Source organism: Amblyraja radiata, chromosome 9, assembly GCF_010909765.2.
Source record: "Amblyraja radiata isolate CabotCenter1 chromosome 9, sAmbRad1.1.pri, whole genome shotgun sequence".
Taxonomy (NCBI): domain Eukaryota; kingdom Metazoa; phylum Chordata; class Chondrichthyes; order Rajiformes; family Rajidae; genus Amblyraja; species Amblyraja radiata.
In genome coordinates, this window is record NC_045964.1 from 53,942,126 (window position 1) to 53,962,318 (window position 20,193).

Here is a 20,193-nt window from a genome sequence, read left to right on the forward strand (position 1 = left end):
CCACATTTATTGTGTTCAGTTCTAGTCACCCTGCTATAGGAGGATGTTCTTAAACTGGAAAGGGTGCAGAGAAGACCTACGAGGATGTTGCCAGGGCTATAGGGAGAGGCTAGGAGCGCAGGAGGATGAGCGGTGATGTTATAATGGTGTATAAAATCGAGGGAAGGTTTTTTCCCACGGTGGGAGAATCACGAATCAGTGGACATTGGTTTAAGGTGAGAGGGGAAAGATTTTATAGGAACCTGAGGGGTGACATTTTTCCACAGAGGCTGGTGGATATACTGTATAGAACAAGTGCCAGGGAAGGTCATTGAGGCAGGTACAAAAACAATATTTAAGACACTTGGACAGGTACAGGGATAGGAAAGGTTTAGAGGGACATTGGCCAAACACGGGCAGGTGGGACTGGTGTAGATGGGGTTTGGTCGGCGTGGATGAGTAGGGTCGAAGGCTGTTTGTGTGATTCTATGACCTGCTCTACTGAAGTCCCGACCCAAAACATCACCTATCCATGTTCTCACAGATGCTGCCTGACCCGCTGAGTTACTCCAGCACTTTGTGTCTTTATTGCTCGATTCCAGCATCTGCAGTTCCTTGTGTCTGCTGCACTTGTGTATAGCTTTGATTGTATTTGTGTACAATATGATTTAACTTGATGGTACACAGACAAAGATGTACACTGTATCTTGGCACACGTGACAATAATAAACCAACACCCAGCAGTTGTGAGTTGAGTGGATCCTCCTGTTTCTAATGTTCCTGAGGGAGGGCTGGAGCAACATGTGGAGGGCCCGGGGGCTCACTGCAGTGGTACAGGGCTGGTTGGGGGAATGATTGAGTGGGGAGGTGGTGGAGGGTTGGGGAGGGGTCCAGGGTGGAGGAGGCTTTGGTGCTGGTGGTGACCGCTGATGGAATGGAGGCAGTTTGGGCAGGGATGGAGAAGGGGTGCAGGTACAGGAGGGAGGCATGGCCGGGGGTTGAGAGGAGAGATTGGGGTGGGAGTTTGGAGGAGTGGAGGTTCAGCGCTAGCGGGGGGTTTTGTGAGGGCGTGGGGGAGGAATTTGAGTTTGGGTGGGTGAGATGGGGAGAGAAGGGGGGATTGGGTAGATGTTGGATGTGGTAGGGGGGGGGGGTTGTTGTTGGGGGGGACAGTTTTAACGGGGGGGGGGGGGTTGATGGGGGGCAGTTTAACGGGGGGGTTGATGGGGGGCAGTTTAACGGGGGGGACAGATTAACGGGGGGGGGTCAGTTTAACGGGGGGGGTTTGTTGGGGGGACAGTTTAACGGGGGGGGGTTTGTTGGGGGGACAGTTTAACGGGGGGGGGGTTGTTGGGGGGCAGTTTAACGGGGGGGGGTTGATGGGGGGCAGTTTAACGGGGGGGGACAGTTTAACGGGGGGAGATGGAGACTCCGGGGAGGAGTCACTGCCCGACCTCACCAACATGGCGCCGCCCAGTGGACGTATTTCCGGATCCGGCGGTGCGCCGCGGGTTGTGTCCGGATAGAAGGAGCCGCTATGCCGGCCGTGCAGCCCGATGTGTCGGAGATGGCGACGGCCTTGGCCGGGCGGCTGGGCCGCGGGGAGCTGCGCGGCTCCGGGGAGGTGGCGGCTGCCACGGCGGGGCTTCTGCGGCGGATCGTGGCCCACGGCCGGTGGAGCAGCGCAGGTACCGGGGCCGCGCAGCGCGGAACAGGCGCTTCGGCCCATCCCGTCCATGCTGGACAAGCGGCCATTCATTCAGGGCCAGGCTCGGCCTCGAAACCCGAGTCATAGAGTGTGGAAACAGGCCCTTCGGCCCGACATGTCCCAGCTACACTGGTCCCTTCTGCCTGCGTTTGATCCATAGCCCTCCAAACCTGTCCTATCCATGTGAACCTATCCATGTACCTGTCTAACTGTTTCTTAAACGTTGGGATAGTCCCAGCCTTAACTACCTCCTCTGACAGCTTGTTCCATACACCCTCCACCGTCTGTGTGAAAAAGTTACCCCTCAGATTCCTATTAAATCTTTTCCCCTTCACCTTGAACCTATGTCCTCTGGTCTTCGATTACCCTACTCTGGGCAAGAGACTCTGTTCATCTACCCGACCTATTCCTCTCATGATTTTGTACACCTCTATAAGATCACCCCTCATCCTCCTGCGCTCCATGGAATAGAGACCCAGCCTACTCAACCTCTCCCTATAGCTCTCTAGTCCTGGAAACATCCCAGTGGATGTTGTGTCACCCAGTAGGTGTCATGTCTCCCAGTGGGTGTCGGGCTTTTCTTGCCCAGTGGGTGTCGGGTCACCCTGTGGGCGAGGCTCTGGTCCACTGCTGACCGCTGATTCCTGGCCCAGGGGAGCTGCTGGAACTGATTCGGGCAGAGAGCCGGAGGGTGATTGCAGCCGAACCCTCGGAGACGACGGTGGGGAACATCATCCGGCGCGTGATGAAGATCGTCCGTGAGGAGTACAGTCGGTGAGGGGGGAAGGGTGTCACGGGGGAGGGGTGGTTGGGGGGGGAGAGAGGCACCATGGGGTTGAGGGGGGGTGTCGACCTTGAAAGAGAGATTCGCCAACCTCTCCCTGTAGCTCAGGCCCTCAAGTCCAGCAACATCCTCGCAAAAGGAACACCAGATGCTGATTTAAACGGAAGATAGACACAAAAAGCTGGAGTAACTCAGCAGGACAGGGAGCATGTCTGGCGAGAAGGAATGGGTGGCGTTTCTGAACCTTTCCAGCTTCACAACATCCTTCCGTTGGCATGGTGACCACAACACTCTAAATGCAACCTCACCAACATCTTGTATGACTAACATAACATCCAAACTTCTATACTCAAACCCTGACTGATGAAGGCCAATGTGCTGAATAAAGCCTTGACCGCCGTCTACCTGTGACACCACTTTCAGGGAACGATGTATCTGCACTAGATCCCTCTGCTCTACAACATTCTCCAGGGCTCTGCCATTCACTGTGTAGGTCCTGCCCTGCTTTGTCTTCCCAAAAGCAACACCGCACACTTATCTGCATTAAACTCCATTAACAATTCCTCAGCAAACTTACTAACCAAGCCTTGTACACCCTGTTTAAGTTTCAGTTCAGTTTATTGTCACGTGTACCGAGGTACAGTGAAAAGCTTTTTGTTGTGTGCTAACCAGTCAGCAGAAAGACAAAACATGATTACAATCAATCCATTTACAGTGTCTAGATACACGATAATGGAATAACATTTAGTGCAAGGTAAAGCCAGTAAAGTCCGGTCAAGGATAGTCCGAGGGTCATCAAAGAGGTAGATAGTAGTTCAGCACTGCTCTCTGGTTGTTGCAGGATGGTTCAATTGCCTGATAACAGCTGGGAAGAAACTGTGCCTGAATCTGGCGGTGTGCGTTTTCACACTTCTGTACCTTTTTACCGATGGGAGAGGGGAGAAGAGGGTGTGACCAGGGTGCAACAATACAATACAATACAATTTTATTTGTCATTTGAACCTCGTTGAGGTCCAAATGAAATGTTGTTTCTGCAGTCATACATACAAAAAGAAAAAGACCCAAGACACAACACAATTTACACAGACATCCATCCCAGCGCATCTCCTCCTCGCTGTGATGGAAGGCAAAAACGTATCTCTCCCCTGCACTCCCCTCTCCCCCCCGATGTCAGTCAAAGCCCCCGGCGGGCGATGGTAAGTGTCCCGCGGCCATTAAAGCCACGCCGGGTGATGCAAGGCCACGCTCCGGGTCTTGTTGTTGGAGCCCCCGGCGGGCGCTAGCAAAGTCCCGCAGCCATTCCAAGCTGCGCGGGGCGGTGATGTAAGGCCCCGCTCCAGGTAATCTTCAACCCCGCAACTCGGGCGGGTGAAGTCGCCGTTGCGGAAGCCCCGAAAAGCGGTCTCCCAGCAGGGACCCGCGGGCTCCCGGTGTTCCTGTCTGCCAGACCTGTGGTTGGAGCCTCCGAATCTCCGGGGGTCGGGTCACAGCAGCGCGCCACCACCGCTCCGGACTCGGCCAGCTTCGTGATGGTATGTAAGTCCGCAGCTCCGCGACTGGAGCCCCAGGTCGTTCCTGCTGGAGGCCGCTCCACGTTGCAGCCCCAACGACAACGGAGACCCGACAAAGAAAAGGTCTGGTCTCCCGTGCAGGGGAAAGATTTTAAAGCCCCCCACACACATACCCCGTCAAAACAAATAAAATAAAAACGACATTAAAACAAGACAGAAAATAATAAAAAGACAGACGGACTGCAGAGGCCACTGCGACGTGAGTCGCGCTGCCCACTCATCCTTGATTAAGCTGCTGGCCTTGCCGAGGCAGTGTGAGGTGGAGTCAATGGAAGGGAGGTTGGGTTGTATGATGGTCTGGGCTGCATCCACAGTTCTCTGCGATTTCTTGCGGTTCTGGATGGAGCTGTTCCCAAACCAAGCTGTGATGCATCCCGATAAAATGCTTACTATGATGCATCTGTAGAAGTTGGTGAGAGTTGTAGGGGACATGCCAAACTTCCTAAGCGTTCTAAGGAAGTAGAGGCGTTGGTGTGCTTTCTTGGTCGTTGCTTCAATATGGGTGGTCCAGGAGAAGTTGTTGGTGATATTGGTTTCTAGGAATCTGAAGTTTTCAACTATCTCTGCTTCAGCGTCATCAATGTAAACTGGGATATGTGAACCACTTTGCGTCCTGAAGTCCATCACTGTCTCTTTTATCTTGCTGACATTGAGAGAAAGGTTGTTCAGTCAATACCAGGTGACGAGGTTCTCGATCTCCTTCCTGTACTCTGTCTCATCATTATTTGATATCCGGCCCACAATGGTGGTGTCGTCTGTGAATTTGAAAAGTGAATTAGATTTGTACATTGCTGCACAGTCGTGTGTCACAAGGAGTAAAGAAGGGGGCCTTGTGGAGCCCCCATGTTGAGGATTATTGTGGAGGATGATTTGTCCCCTATCCTCACTGTTTGGGGTCTGTTGGTCAGGAAGTCGAGGATCTAGATGCTGACACCAAGTCCCGTGAGTTTGGTGATGAGCTTGGATGTATAATGGTGTTAAAGGCAGAGCTGTAGTCTATGAATAGTGAATTGCCATTACTGGAAACTCAGTCATTACAGAATAACGAGTCTATTTCCCATTGAAATCATTCATTATAGATGAATTACAGTAACGGGCCCAGCACCGAACCCTGAGGCTCACCACTAGTCACAGGCCTCCAGTCCGAGAAGCAACCTTCCACCATCACCCACTGCTTCCTTCCATGAAGCCAATTTTCTATCCATTCAGCCATCTCTCCTTGGATCCCATGCGATCTAACTTCCAGAGCAGCTTACCATGTGGAACCTTGTGGAATGCCTTACTGAAGTCCATGAATATATTAACAGTTACTGGCCCGTGTGGATTTACTGTTGAAATCAGCGCAGGTTGTTGAAAGGCAAATTACATCAAACAGCCCGATGAGGGAGGGCTGCTGGGGAGGGGTCGGAGAGAGGAGCTTCTTCCCTGGAGTAGATCAGGTTTACAGTCCCTCAGGGATGGGACTGACCACCACACACCACTGGTCCCCCAGGCTTTCGGGGCCACGGTGAGGAGGGGGTCTGGGCTGGGGGGGGGGGGGGGGGGGGGGGGGATGGGACTGACCACTGGTGCCTCAGGCTGCGGTGAGGAGGGGGGCTGGGCTGGGCTGGGGGGGGGGGTGGGATGGGGATGGGACTGACCATGCTGACCACTGATCCCCCAGGCTGCGGGGCCGCGGTGAGGAGGGGGACCAGGATTCGCTCCACAAGCTGCTGACCTCGGGGGGTCAGAGCGAGGACTTGAGCGAGACCCTCGCCCCCCTCAAGACCAACGTCATTGAGGCCGTCAACGAGCTGCTGCTTGAGCTGGGTGAGTGCGGTACATGGGGACGTGGGGGTTACTGAGGGTGTGTGTGTGGGGGGGAGTGGGGTGCAGAGGGAGGGTCTGCCAAGGTCAGTGACTGTTGGTGAGGGATGAAATTTAATCCCTTGTGAGAGGTGACATAGGGACTGACGATGTAGAGTCACTGGATAGAATTGAGGAATTGTAAAAGTAAGAAGACACTAATGGGAGTTATCTAGAGGCCCCCAAACAGTAGCCTGGATATAAGGTGCAAGTTGCAGCAGCAGTTAAAACTGGCATGTAACAAAGGTAATGCCACTGTGGTTTGGGGAGATTTCAATATGCAGTTAGACTAGGAAAATCTGATTGGTTCTGGGCCAAAGAAAGGGAGTTTGTAGAGTGTCTCCGGGATAGATTCTTAGAGCAGCTTGCACTGGAGCCTACCAGAGAGAAGGCAATTCTGGATTTAGTGTTGTCTAATGAACCAGATTTAATAAGGAAACTCAAGGTAAATTAACCGCTAGGAGGTAGTTTATGTGATAATATGATAAGTTTTAATCTGCAATTTGAGAAGGAGATGGGTAAATCTGAAGTATCAGTGTTGCAGTTGAACAAAGGGGACTATGAAGGCATGAGAGAGGAGCTGGCCAAGGTCGACTGGAAAAGGATCCTAGTAGGAATGACGGTGGAATAGCAATGGTAGGAATTTCTGGGCATAATACAGAAGATGCAGGATTATTTCATTCCAAAGAGGAAGAAAAATTCTAAGGGGAGTAAGAGGCAACCGTGGCTGACAAGGGAAGTTAGGGATGGAATAAAACTAAAAGAAAATGTGTATAACAATGCAAAGAGTAGCGTGAAGCCAGAGGATTGGGAAACTTTCAAAGGACAACAGAAGGTACCAAAAAAGGCAATACAATAGACAATAGGTGCAGGAGTAGGCCATTCGAGCCAGCACCGCCATTCAATGTGATAATGGCTGATCATCCCCAATCAGTACCCAGTTCCTGCCTTCTCCCCATATCCCCTGACTCTGCTATTTTTAAGAGCCCTCTCTAGCTCTCTCTTGAGAGCATCCAGAGAACCTGCCTTCACCGCCCTCTGCGGCAATACGGGGAGAAAAGATGAAGTACGTGGTTAAGCTAGCCAAGAATATAAAGTAGGATAGTAATTAGGTATGTTAAGAGAAAAAGATTAGTAAAGGCAATTGTGGGTCCATTGAAGGCAGAAACAGATGAAATTATTATGGGGAACAAGGAAATGGCAGAATAGTTGAACAGGTACTTTGGTTCTGTCTTCACTAAGGACGACACGAACAATCTCCCAGATGTACTAGAGGACCGAGGATCGAGGGAGACAGAGGAACTGAAAGAAATTCAGTATTGGGTAGACTGATGGGACTAAAGGCTGATAAATCCCCAGGGCCTGATGGTCTGCATCCCATGGTACTCAAGGAGGTGGCTCTAGAAATTGTGGACGTATTGGCAATCATTTTCCAATATTCTATAGATTCAGGATCAGTTCCTGTAGATTGGAGGGTAGCTAATGTTATCCCACTTTTCAAGAAAGGAGCAAGAGAGAAAACGGGGAATTATAGACCAGTTAGCCCGACATTGGCGGTGGGGAAGATGCTGGAGTCAATAATAAAAGATGTAATAGCGGCACATTTGGACAGCAGTAACAGGATCGGACTAAGTCAGCATGGATAAATGAAGGGAAAATCATGCTTGACTAATCTTCTGGAATTTTTTGAGGATGTGGCAAGTAAAATGGATGAGCCAGTGGATGTGGTGTATCTGGAGTTTCAGAAAGCCTTTGATAAGGTCCCACACAGGAGATTAGTGGGCAAAATTAGAGCACAAGGTATTGGGGGTAGGGTATTGAGATGGATAGAGAATTGGTTTGCAGACAGGAAACAGAGTAGGAATAAACGTGTCCCTTTCAGAATGGCAGGCAGTGACTAGTGGAGTGCCGTAAGGCTCGGTGCTGGGACCACAACTATTTACAATATATATTAATGATTTAGATGATGGGATTAAAAGTTACACTAGCAAATTTGCAGATGACACAAAGCTCGGTGGCAGTGTGAACTGCAAAGAGGATGCTAGGAGTTTGCAGGGTGACTTGGACAGGTTGAGTGAGTGGGCAGATGCAGTATAACGTAGATAAATCTGAGGTTATCCACTTTGGCGGCAAGGGCAAGGAGGCAGATTATTATCTCAATGGTGTTAGGAAAAATTTGAGGTGCAACGAGACCTGGGTGTCCTTGCACACCAGTCACTGAAAGTAAACATGCAGGTACAGCAGGCAGTGAATAAAGCTAATGGCATGTTGGCCTTCATAATGAGAGGATTTGAGTATAGGAGTAAAGAGGTCCTTCTGCAGTTGTTACAGGGTCCTGGTGAGACCGCATCTGGACTATTGTGTGCAATTTTGATCTCCTAATTTGAGGAAGGACATCCTTGCTATTGATGGAGTGCAGCAGGACCGTCATATGAGGAAAGATTGGAAAGACTGGGCTTGTGTTCACTGGAATTTAGGATGAGGGGATCTTATAGAAACATAAAATTATAAAATGACTGGACAAGCTAGATGCAGGAAAAATGTACCCACATGTTGGGGGAATCCAGAACTAGGGGCCACAGTCTAAGAATAAAGGGGAGGCCATTTAAAACTGATGTGAGAACAAACTTTTTCACCCAGAGACTTGTGAATTTGTGAAATTCTCTGCCACAGAAGGCAGTGGAGGCCAATTCACTGGATGAATTTAAAAGAGAGTTAGATAGAGCTCTTGGGGCTAGCGGAATCAAGGGATATGGTGAGAAGGCAGGCACGGGTTACTGATTGTGGTTGATCAGCCATGATCACAATGAATGGTGGTGCTGGCTCAAAGGGCCGAATGGACCCTGAGGCTGACAGTGGGGCAGCGAGGGGGTGGGGGGCAAGGTCTGGAGCAGCATCGATGCCGTGGGTATCTGTCCCTCACCCTCACCTGTGTCCCCAACCCCCCCCACTCCTGTTTTGTCCCTCACCCTGCCTCTGTTCTCCCCCCCCCCCACCTCTCTCTCTCTCTCTCTGTTTCTCTCAAGTCTCTCTCTCTCTCCCAGACGGGATCCAGGACAACATCTCGGTGCAGGCGCTGGAACACATACACTCTAACGAGGTGATCATGACCCTCGGCCGATCGGCCGCCGTGGAGGCGTTTCTCCGCGAGGCCGCACGTAAACGGAGCTTCCAGGTGATCGTGGCCGAGGGGGCCCCCTACTGTCAGGTACGGGGGGTGAGGGGGCCCTACTGTCAGGTGGGGGGGGCGAGGGGGGCCCCCATACTGCCGGGTGGGGGATGAGGGGGCCCTACTGTCGGGTGCGGGGGGGGGCTACTGCCGGGTGGGGGGAGGCGGGGGGGGAGGACTGCGGGAGGGAGTGAGGGTGGGGGGAGTTTTGTTGATTTGATCTGCCCCCCCCCCCCCCCCTCACTAATGCCCCATGCCACAGGGTCATGACCTGGCGACCTCTCTCTCTGCCGCTGGGATCGAGACGACCGTCATCACCGACGCCGCCATCTTTGCTGTCATGTCACGTGTGAACAAGGTACACGAGGGGAGGCTGAGGGGATTGACTGGGGGGGGATTGGCTAGGGTGGTTGGAGGTGAGATGGGGTGGTCGGGGTATCGGCTGGGGTGCGCGGGTAATAGTTGGGGGGGTAATGGCTGGGGTGGGGGGTAACGGTTGTGGGGTGGGGGGTTGCCCAGGCCGCGAGTGACCTGCCTCCCCTCTTGCCCCCCCCACACAGGTGATCATCGGCACCAAGACCATCCTGGCCAATGGGGGCCTGCGAGCAGTGATCGGTGCCCACACTCTGGCCCTGGCCGCCCGGCACCACTCCACCCCCCTCATCGTCTGTGCTGCCATGTACAAGCTGTGCCCACAGGTAACCCAGCACCCACCTGCCCACAGGTAACCCAGCACCCACCTGCCCACAGGTAACCCAGCACCCACCTGCCCAGAGGTAGCCCAGCACCCACCTGCCCACAGGTAGCCCAGCACCCACCTGCCCACAGGTAGCCCAGCACCCACCTGTCCACAGGTAACCCAGCACCCACCTGTCCACAGGTAGCCCAGCACCCACCTGTCCACAGGTAGCCCAGCACCCACCTCTGTACACAGGTAACCCAGCACTCAGCTGGGCAGAACAGCAGCAAATGGAATTAATTCAGATACATGTGAGGTGTTTCATTCAGAGCAGGACCTTCACCATGAACAGTGGGACTCTGGGGAGTGTGGTAGAGCAGGGGCAGTAGCAGTGCAAGTACTTAGTTATAGAGGCATAGAGTGATACATCCTCCCTCGCTCCATGGAAGAGAGACTCAGCCTACTCAACCTCTCCCTATAGCTCACACCCTCTAGTCCTGGCAACATCCTCGTAAATCTTCTCAGAACCCTTTCAAGCTTGATGATATCTTTCCTATAACATGGTGCCCAGAACTGAACACCATATTCTAAATGCGGTCTCACCGTCTTATACAACTGCAACATGACCCCCCAACTTCTATACTCAATACTCTGACTGATGAAGGCCAAAGTGCCAAAAGCCTTTTTGACCACCTTATCTCCCTGTGACTCGACCTTCATGGAACCATGCACCTGTACTCCTAGATTCCTCTGTTCTACAACAGTACCCAGGGGCCTACCATTTACTGTGTAGGTCCTGCCCTTATTCGACATCCCAAAAGGCAACATCTCACACTTCTCTGTATTAAATTCCATCAACCATTCCTCCGCCCACCTGGCCAATCGATCCAGATCCTGCTGCAATCGTTCACAACCATCTTCACTATCTGCAAAACCACTCGCTTTTGTATCATCAGCAAACTAGCTAATCTTGCCCTGCATGTTCTCATCCAAATAATTGATGTAGATGACAAACAGTAACGGGCCCAGCACCAAACCCTGAGGCACACCACTAGTCACAGGCCTCCAGTCCAAGAAGCAACCTTCCACCATCACCCTCTGCTTCCTTCCATGGAGCCAATTTTCTATCCATTCAGCTATCTCTCCTTTGGATCCCATGAGATCTAACCTTCCAGAGCAGCCTACAATGTGGAATCTTGTCGAATGCCTACTGAAATCCATGTACACAACATCTACAACTCTGCCCTCATCAACCTTTTTGGTCACGTCTTCAAAAAACTAAAATCAGATTTTTGCAACACGACCTCCCACTGACCCTGAAAGCAGAACCACAGGAAGACAGGCTTGTAAATGAGGCTTCTGGCATTGACCAGTCTGGGCATGGTAGACGTTGTAATGTTATGTGACACTTGTACAAGGCATTGGTGAGGCCACATTTGGTGTATTGTGTAGTTTAGATCATTCTGCTATAGGAAGGAAGCCAGTAGCTGGAAGTTGTAGAGAAGATTTATGAGGTTGGTACCAGGATTTGGGGGCCTAAGCTATAGGGAGAAGTTGAGCAGGCTAGGACTCTATTACTTGAAGTGCAGGAGGCTGAGGGGTGATCTTATGGGGGAGTACAGATCATTAGGGAGATAGTTAGGGTGAATGAACAGTCTTTTGACCAAGGTCGGTCAATCAGGTTAAGGTGATAGATTTAATCGGTTCCTGAAGGGCAACGTTTTTCACACAGAGGGTGGTGGGTAGTTGAGGCAGATACCACAGCATTTAAAAGACATTCGAACAGGTACATGGATAGAATGTTTCAGTGGAATATGGAGCAAACGCGGGCCAATGGATTCAGTCCTGGCTCACCCATAGAAGGAGTTCTTGTGACTGGAATCTGTGACCAGTGACTTCTGTAGGAGCCTCTGTTTGCGATATCTATAAATGACTTGGATGAAAATGTAATGTTGGCATTGATCTGCCCACTGATTCCACACTCGCTTGTCAGGGCTGACGATGTGTTTGGTGTTTAATACCAATGTGTTTCTCATCTACAGTTCCCCAACGAGGAAAACACAGTGCACAAGTTTGTGTCACCGCAGGAAGTGCTCCCCTTCACAGAAGGTGCGTAGTCCCGGAGAGAGGGCCCTGTGGGGCCTGGGGTAGACACTGGTCACTGCCCGAGAGCTCCCACCCCCAGCCCACCCTGGTAACATGTAGGGCCTGGGATAGACGCTGATCACTGCCCGAGAGCTCCCACCCCCAGAGCTCTCATCCCCAGAGCTCCCAGACCCATCCCCATATCTCACCTCCACCCCAGCCCACCCATGTAACATGTAGGGCTGGGGTGGTCACTGCCCAAGAGATCTCACTCCCACTCCAGCCCACCCATGTAACATGTAGGGCCTGGGGTGGTCACTGATCACTCTCCAGTGCAGAGAGCTCTCACCCCCACCCTGGCCCGCAACACGTAGGGCTGGGGTAGACACTGCTCAAGGCAGAGAGCAGCCAGCCATGCTGTCTGTGTGGAATTTGCACGTTCTCCCTGTAACTGCGTGGTTTTCCTCTGAGTGCTCCTGTTTCTCCCACATCCCAAAGACGTGTGGGAACGCATGTTAAATGCTCCAGTGTTGGCTAGGGGGTGAATAGGGGATATGGGGAGTTAAATGTGATGAGTGTGGGATTATTGTAATGGGCGAGGGGGGGTTGGACAGATCCTCTGATTCCACGCTAACAGACTCGGTGCTCTCTCCAGCCGTCTCTCACTGCCTGTTGCTTGTATCCTACAGGGGAGATCCTGTGCAAAGTGAGCGCTTACTGCCCGGTGTTCGATTACGTGCCGCCAGAACTCATCACCCTCTTCATCTCCAACATTGGGGGCAACGCTCCATCCTATATCTACCGGCTGATGAGTGAACTCTACAACCCCGATGATCACCAGTTGTAACTCATTAAACTCACTGATACCCCTGCCTGCCTGCCTCCATTCAGTGCCGTACACGTACGTACATACAGAGCCTGCCCTCGTAGGGTGACCTGGTTCCACAGACCCCACAGCTGTGTGTCTGGTCGGCTGGGGCTCCAGTCACTCAATCCTCCCCCACAGGCCATTTCCTTGGCTGCCTTCAACACCTGCTGCACTGGGGCATTTCATCATCAGGTGTGTTCCAGGTATTAATGGGACTTGTGGCCAACATGGAGCCTCTAGGAAGCTGGCCCGGTGTGGCTGACCAGAGGTTTCCTGTACCTCACTCACCTTGCCCACAGGGGTCAGCGCTGATCGACTGGCCACAGGTGTGGGAGAGAGGGGTTTGGTTTACTATCAGCTGCAGGTACGGTGAGCTACAATCTTGCTGCAGCAGCAGCAATGGCACAAAACATACATTATACACAAACTCAAGCAGACAGTGAAAAATGCAATGCAACTAAAGCACACGATGAGAGAGCACGTCCACGTTGGTGCAAGTGGTGGTCCGTTGCTGAGGTGGGGTTAAGGCTGTGTGGGTATGTTCCTGAACCTGGTGGTGTGGGACTTGAGGCATCTGTACCTCCTGCCTGCCGGTAGCAGTGAGAAGAGGGCACGAGTGATAGGTTGAATGTCCTTAAACGTCCAAGAGAAATAGAGAAGGATGCTGACAGTGAAGTCCTGTGGCATTGCTGCCCACCGCACCCTCCCGGCACCTCCACTACCAAGAAAGACGGTACAGTAAAGCAGCTTCATTTATTAGAATAAATAGTGTTGGAATAAAACAGTTACAAAGTGCGCACACACACACACAGGAGGCAACGTGTTCCTACCTCCAGTATCACACGTTGAAAGATCATGGTGGCCAAGAGGTCAAGATACCCGTGCAGCCTCAGGGTGGTACACTGGGCCTTTGCCCATTTCATACCAAAGCAGCAGGCTGGTACAGCACAGCTCCAGGTTTCTCAGCTCCGTGCAATCATTGAACAGCTTTACAGCCCGTCCACAGTGTCCACGCTGTCCGCAGCTTCTGTAAGTTAGGTCTGTGTTCAACCTGTGGATCAGAATAAACGCACATAATGTTCCAGGGGGTGAGTGGTAATATGCATGGGTTCACAACACACCACAAACACACAACACACCCACAATTACCACAACGCACAACACACCGCAAACACCACAACCCACAACGCACCACAATCACCACCACACCGCAAACACACAACACACCACACACCGCAAACACACCACATCACACCGCAAACACACAACACACCACACACCGCAAACACACCACATCACACCGCAAAGACACAACACACCCACAATTACCACAACGCACAACACACCGCAAACACCACAACGCACCACAACCACACCACAATCACCACAACACACCACAAACACAACACACCACAATCACACACGGACCCGACGGTGAGCGGTAATATGCTTGGGTTCACAACACCACAAATACACATGGACCTGTCATCGTCATCCCCTGACCACAATCACGCCTTAAGGGACAGAAGTTTAGGGGTAACATGAGGGGGAACTTCTTTACTCAGAGTGGTAGCGGTGTGGAATGAGCTTCCAGTGGAAGTGGTGGCGGCAGGTTCGTTGGTATCATTTAAGAATAAATTGGATAGGCATATGGATGAGAAGGGAATGGAGGGTTATGGTATGAGTGCAGGCAGGTGGGACTAAGGGAAAAAAATTGTTCAGCGCGGACTTGTAGGGCCGAGATGGCCTGTTTCCGTGCTGTAATTGTTATATGTTGTTAAATACATTTCCACCCCCACCGACTCACCACACAGGAGCTGTAACAACATCTCCAACCGACTGATAACCAGTTATATCTGCCTTGAACCATGACCTGGTTTCACATACCCTAGGCCGTGTACAGCTACAATGAAGATCTTGTTTGCAGCAGCAGTACAGCCTTGTACAACACACACGCACACACACATATTACTATGCTTACGTATTCTATTGTGCTTCTACAAGTAAGAATGTCATTGTTCTATCTGGGACATATGAAAATAAACACTTGACAATTAGACATTAATGACACAAACTGCAAGACAGTACAAAGATAAAAGACTGCATTAGCAGGCAGATCAACCCTTCCAGCTTAAGTTTACTCCTGATAAATGTGGAGTGATGCTTGAGAAGTGAAATAGGGACAGGACATGTACAGTAACATGTACAACGTAGCAAAGATGAGCGGGAAGCAAGAGGATTGGGTAATGTTTAAAGAACAACAGAAGATAACTAAAAAGACAATACAGGGAGAAAAGATGAGGTACGAAGATAAGCTAGCCAAGAATATAAAGCAGGATAGTAAAAGCTTCTTTAGGTATGTGAAGAGGAAAAAATTAGTTAAGACCAAAGTTGGACCCTTGAAGACCGAAAAATGTGAATTTATTATGGGGAACAAGGAAATGGCAGATGAGTTGAACAGGTACTCATGTCTTCACTAAGGAGGACACAAACAATCTTCCTGATATAGTAGTGGCCAGAGGATCTGGGATGATAGAGGAACTGAAGGAAATCCACATTAGGCAGGAAATGGTGTTGGATAGATTGATGGGACTGAAGGCTGATAAATCCCCAGGGCCTGATGGTCTGCATCCAAGGGTACTTACGAAGTGGCTCTAGAAATCGTGGATGCATTGGTGATAATTTTCCAATGTTCCATAGACTCACGATCAGTTCCTGTGGATTGGAGGGTAGCTAATATTATCCCACTTTTTAAGAAAGGTGGGAGAGAGAAAACTGGGAATTATAGACCAGTTAGCCTGACATCGGTGGTGGGGAAGTTGCTGGTGTCAATTATAAAAGATGAGATAGCCGCACATTTGGAGAGCAGTAACAGGATCGGTCCGAGTCAGCATGGATTTACGAAGGGGAAATCATGCTTGACTAATCTTCTGGAATTTTTTGAGGATGCAACTAGGAAAATGGACAAGGGAGAGCCAGTGGATGTAGTGTACCTGGACTTTCAGAAAGCATTTAATAAGGTCCCACATCGGAGATTAATGGGCAAAATTAGGGCACATGGTATTGGGGGTAGAGTGCTGACATGGATAGAGAAGTGGTTGGCAGACAGGAAACAAAGAGTGGGGATTAATGGGTCCCTTTCAGAATGGCAGGCAGTGGGGTACCGCAAGGCTCGGTGCTGGGACCGCAGCTATTTACAATATACATCAATGATTTGGATGAAGGGATTCAAAGTAACATTAACACATTTGCAGATGACACAAAGCTGGGTGGCTGTGTGAACTGTGAGAAAGATGCTATGAGAATGCAGGGTGACTTGGACAGGTTGGGGGAGTGGGCAGATGCATGGCAGCTGAAGTTTAATGCAGATAAATGTGAGGTTATCAAGTTCAAGTTCAAGTTCAAGTTCAAGTGAGTTTATTGTCATGTGTCCCTGTATAGGACAATGAAATTCTTGCTTTGCTTAAGCACACAGAAAATAGTAGGCACTACAAAACAGATAAATGTGTCCATATACCATGATATAAATATATACACACATGAATAAATAAACTGATAAAGTGCAAATAGCAGAAAGTGGTTATTAATAATCAGAATCTACTTTGGTAGCAAAAACAGGAAGGCAGATTAGTATCTAAATGGCGTCAAGTTGGGAAAAGGGGAAGTACAACGGGATCTGGGGATCCTTGTACATCAGTCTATGAAAGTAAGCATGCCGGTACAGCAGGCAGTGAAGAAAGCGAATGGCATGTTGGCCTTTATAACAAGAGGAATCAAATATAGGAGCAAAAAGGTCCTTCTGCAGTTGTACAGAGCCCTGGTGAGACCACACCTGGAGTATTGTGTGCAGGTTTGGTCCCCTAATTTGAGGAAGGACATAGAAACATAGAAAATAGGTGCAGGAGTAGGCCATTCGGCCCTTCGAGCCTGCACCGCCATTCAATATGATCATGGCTGATCATCCAACTCGGTATCCTGTACCTGCCTTCCCTCCATACCCCCTGATCCCTTTAGCCACAAGGGCCACATTAAACTCCCTCTTAAATATAGCCAATGAACGGCCTCAACCACCCTCTGTGGTAGAGAATTCCACAGATTCTTGCTATTGAGGGAGTGCATCGTAGGTTTACAAGGTTAATTCCCGGGATGGTGGGACTGTCATATGCTGAGAGAATGGAGCAGCTGGGCTTGTACACTCTGGAGTTTAGAAGGATGAGAGGGAATCTCATTGAAACTTATGATTGTTAAGGGCTTGGACACGCTAGAGGCAGGAAACATGTTCCCGATGTTGGGGGAGTCCAGAACCAGGGGCCACAGTTTAAGAATAAGGAGTAAGCCATTTAGAACGGAGACGAGGAAACACTTTTTCTCACAGAGAATGGTGAGTCTGGGGAATTCTCTGCCTCAGAAGGCGGTGGAGGCAGGTTCTCTGGATGCTTTCAAGAGAGAGCTAGATAGGGCTCTTAAAAATAACGGAGTCAGGGGATATGGGGAGAAGGCAGGAACGGGGTACTGATTGCGGATGATCAGCTATGATCACATTAAATGGCGGTGCTGGCTCGAAGGGCCAAATGGCCTACTCCTGCACTTATTGTCTATTGTAAATAGGTGGATGCTACACAACACCGATACATGACATGTACAGTAAATGGGTGGATGCTACACAACACGGATACATGACATGTACGTTAAATAGGTGGATGCTACACACCGATACATGACATGAACAGTAAATGGGTGGATGCTACAGGACATCGATGAACAGATACACTGGGGATCTGATCCAATCTGCCCTGAAAGTGGCAACACATGGATAGTATTTTGAAGGCAGCACACATGCCTGCGTCCGTAGGTCAGAGAGCACATGTATGTCTGCCATCATAGGTCAGAGCATAGAACACACGAGTTTGGATGTTATGGTGCAGCTCTATAAAACGTTCCAGTGGGAATTGTGGGCAGAACTGAACTGTTCTTCCATTTTGTCTTTCAACATGGGCACCACTTCACTGTGGGAATCAAACTTTTGACTCTAAGGGCCACCTGCACCAGGCCTGTTTTAGCATAGAGTCAAAAGTTTGCTTAATGCAAAGAAGAGCTTATGAACTCAAGGTTACACCGAGACTCCCTAACCTTCCCACATAGATAAAGAAGCCTGTTACACAGTGGAAAGTTACTGAATGCTGGCTCACAAGTCAAAGTCACTTTTATTTGTCACATGCACCCGAAGGTGCAGTGAACCATGACTAATTTATCAAAAATGATATCACAATATTGCATGCTTTACACGGTGAGGGCAGTCTCTTGCTTCAAGTGATTGCTAATAAAGTAGCTACAGTTTGATAGTGACCACCAGATAGTGATAGTCTGGTGTAAATTATTCCAACAGTACCCACACAATAGGCACCTTCATGGACAAGTCATGGAGCAGAGAAACGGGCCCATCGGCCCAACTTGCCCAGGCCGACCAAGATGCCCGATCTAAGTCTAGTCCCACGTATGGCCCATATCCCTTTAAATCTTTCCTATGATGTGTCTGGATCAGCGCTACATTGCTGAGAACTATATTCTGCACTCTGTATCTTCCCCTTTGCTCTACCTATTGTACTTTGGTTTGATTGTATTTATGTATGGTATATCTGATCAGTTTGGGTAGAAAGCAAAACAGTTTTTCACGGCACTAAAGCTGCCCCTCAGATTCCTTTAAAATCTTTCACCTTAAACATGTCCTCTAATTCTTGATTCACCCATATGCTGCATTCCCCCTATGCCGACCATTATGTTTACACCTCTAGAAGATCACACCTGCTTCCTGGACTTCAAAGAATAAAGTCCTACCCTGCCCAACCTCCCATAAGGTCATAAGTGATAGGAATAGAATTAGGCCATTCGGCCCATCAAGTCTACTCCGCCATTCAATCATGGCTGATCTATCTCTCCCTCCTAACCCCGTTCTCCTGCCTTCTCCCCATAACCCCCGACACCCGTACTAATCAAGAATCTATCTATCTGTCTTAAAAATATACAAAGTCAGCCTCCACAGCCTTCTGTGGCAAACAATTCCACAAATTCACCACCCTCTGACTAAATAAATTTCTCCTCATCTCCTTCCTAAAAGAATGTCCTTTAATTCTGAGGCTGTGACCTCTAGTCCTGGACTCTCCCACTAGTGGAAACATCCTCTCCACATCCAGTCTATCCAAGCCTTTTATTATTCTGTATGTTTCAATGAGGTTCCCCCTCGTTCTTCGAAACTCCAGCAAGTACAGGCCCAGTGCTCATCATAGGTTAACCTGGGATCATTCTTGTAAACCTCCACTGGACCCTCTCCAGAGCCATCACATCCTACCTCAGATATGGGGCCCAAAATTGCTCACAATATTCCAAATGCGGCCTGACCAGCGCCTTATAGAGCCTCAGCATTACATCCCTGTTGTTGTATACAAGCCCTCGTGATATTAATGCTAGCATTGCGGTTGCTTTCTTTGCAAGTCACTTTGCACCTCCGATTTCTGGATTCTCTCCCCATTTTGAAAATAGTCTACGCCTTTATTCCTACGATCAAAATGCATGACTCCACACTTTGCAACACTATATTCCATCTGCCACTTCTCTGCCCACTCTCCCAACCTGTCCAAGTCCTTCTGCAGAGTCCCTGCTTTCTCTACACTACCTGCCCCTTCACCTATTTTCGTATCATCCGCAGACTTGGCCACAAAGCCTTCAATCCCCTCGTCCAAATCATTAATATACAACGTGAAGAGTAGCGGCCCCAGCACCGACCCCTGCGGAACTCCACTAGTCACTGGCTAGTTACTCCCGATAGCTCAGGCCCTCAAGTCCTGGCAATACCCTGCTAATTCTTCTTTGCAGCCTTTCCAGCTTAACAACATCCTTCCCATTGCTGGGGAACTAAAACTGCACACATTCGACCAAATGCAGTCTCACCAATGTTCTGTACAACTGTAACATTACATCATAACGTCTACTACCATCAGTCTGAAGAAGGGACCCCACCCGAAACATTTCTGGTTTCTATAAGATAAAAACTTACAAAATTCTTAAGGGGTTGGACAGGCTAGATGCAGGAAGATTGTTCCCGATGTTGGGGAAGTCCAGAACAAGGGGTCACAGTTTAAGGATAAGGGGGAAATCTTTTAGGACCGAGATGAGGAAAACATTTTTCACACAGAGAGTGGTGAATCTCTGGAATTCTCTGCCACAGAAGGTAGTTGAGGCCAGTTCATTGGCTATATTTAAGAGGGAGTTAGATGTGGCCCTTGTGGCTAAAGGGATGAGGGGGTATGGAGAGAAGGCAGGTACAGGATACTGAGTTGGATGATCAGCCATGATCATATTGAATGGCGGTGCAGGCTCGAAGGGCCGAATGGCCTACTCCTGCACCTATTTTCTATGTTTCTATGTCTATGTTTCTATGACCCGCTGAGTTACTCAGCACTCTGTGAAACGTCACCTATCCATGTTCTCCACAGATGCTGCCTGACCTG

General features: G+C 49.8%; 3 protein-coding genes across 5 annotated transcripts in view; 1 reads left to right on the forward strand and 2 right to left on the reverse strand.

The window, feature by feature from the left end:
• tmem63c (transmembrane protein 63C) overlaps window positions 1-13,585 on the reverse strand; it is an 88,887-nt gene extending 75,302 nt beyond the window's left edge. The window contains exon 1 of the mRNA XM_033027443.1: window positions 13,519-13,585. The gene's annotated coding sequence lies outside the window, so the exon portion shown is untranslated. The remainder of the gene's footprint in view (window positions 1-13,518) is intronic.
• On the forward strand, window positions 1,488-12,692 carry eif2b2 (eukaryotic translation initiation factor 2B subunit beta). The gene is made up of 8 exons (XM_033027458.1): window positions 1,488-1,667; window positions 2,341-2,461; window positions 5,706-5,851; window positions 8,932-9,095; window positions 9,319-9,414; window positions 9,617-9,754; window positions 11,778-11,844; window positions 12,510-12,692. The coding sequence occupies exons 1-8, from the start codon at window positions 1,517-1,519 to the stop codon at window positions 12,665-12,667; spliced, it is 1,041 nt and encodes a 346-aa protein (XP_032883349.1). The 5' UTR covers window positions 1,488-1,516; the 3' UTR covers window positions 12,668-12,692.
• The window catches only part of mlh3 (mutL homolog 3), a 36,411-nt gene continuing 29,641 nt past the window's right edge, over window positions 13,424-20,193 (reverse strand). For all 3 annotated transcript variants that reach the window (XM_033027442.1, XM_033027439.1, XM_033027441.1), the window contains one exon: window positions 13,424-13,739. In XM_033027442.1, coding sequence (XP_032883333.1) covers window positions 13,665-13,739 — 75 coding nt within the window. In that variant the 3' untranslated portion in view covers window positions 13,424-13,664. The remainder of the gene's footprint in view (window positions 13,740-20,193) is intronic.

Excerpts from the sequence above, each read along its gene's own strand:
- eif2b2 (XM_033027458.1), top strand. The coding sequence starts at position 1,517 with ATGCCGGCCGTGCAGCCCGATGTGTCGGAGATGGCGACGGCCTTGGCC. Across the intron at positions 9,096-9,318 it reads AGGGGGCCCCCTACTGTCAG|GGTCATGACCTGGCGACCTC; the intron begins GTACGGGGGGTG and ends CCCATGCCACAG. Across the intron at positions 9,415-9,616 it reads TCATGTCACGTGTGAACAAG|GTGATCATCGGCACCAAGAC; the intron begins GTACACGAGGGG and ends CCCCCCACACAG.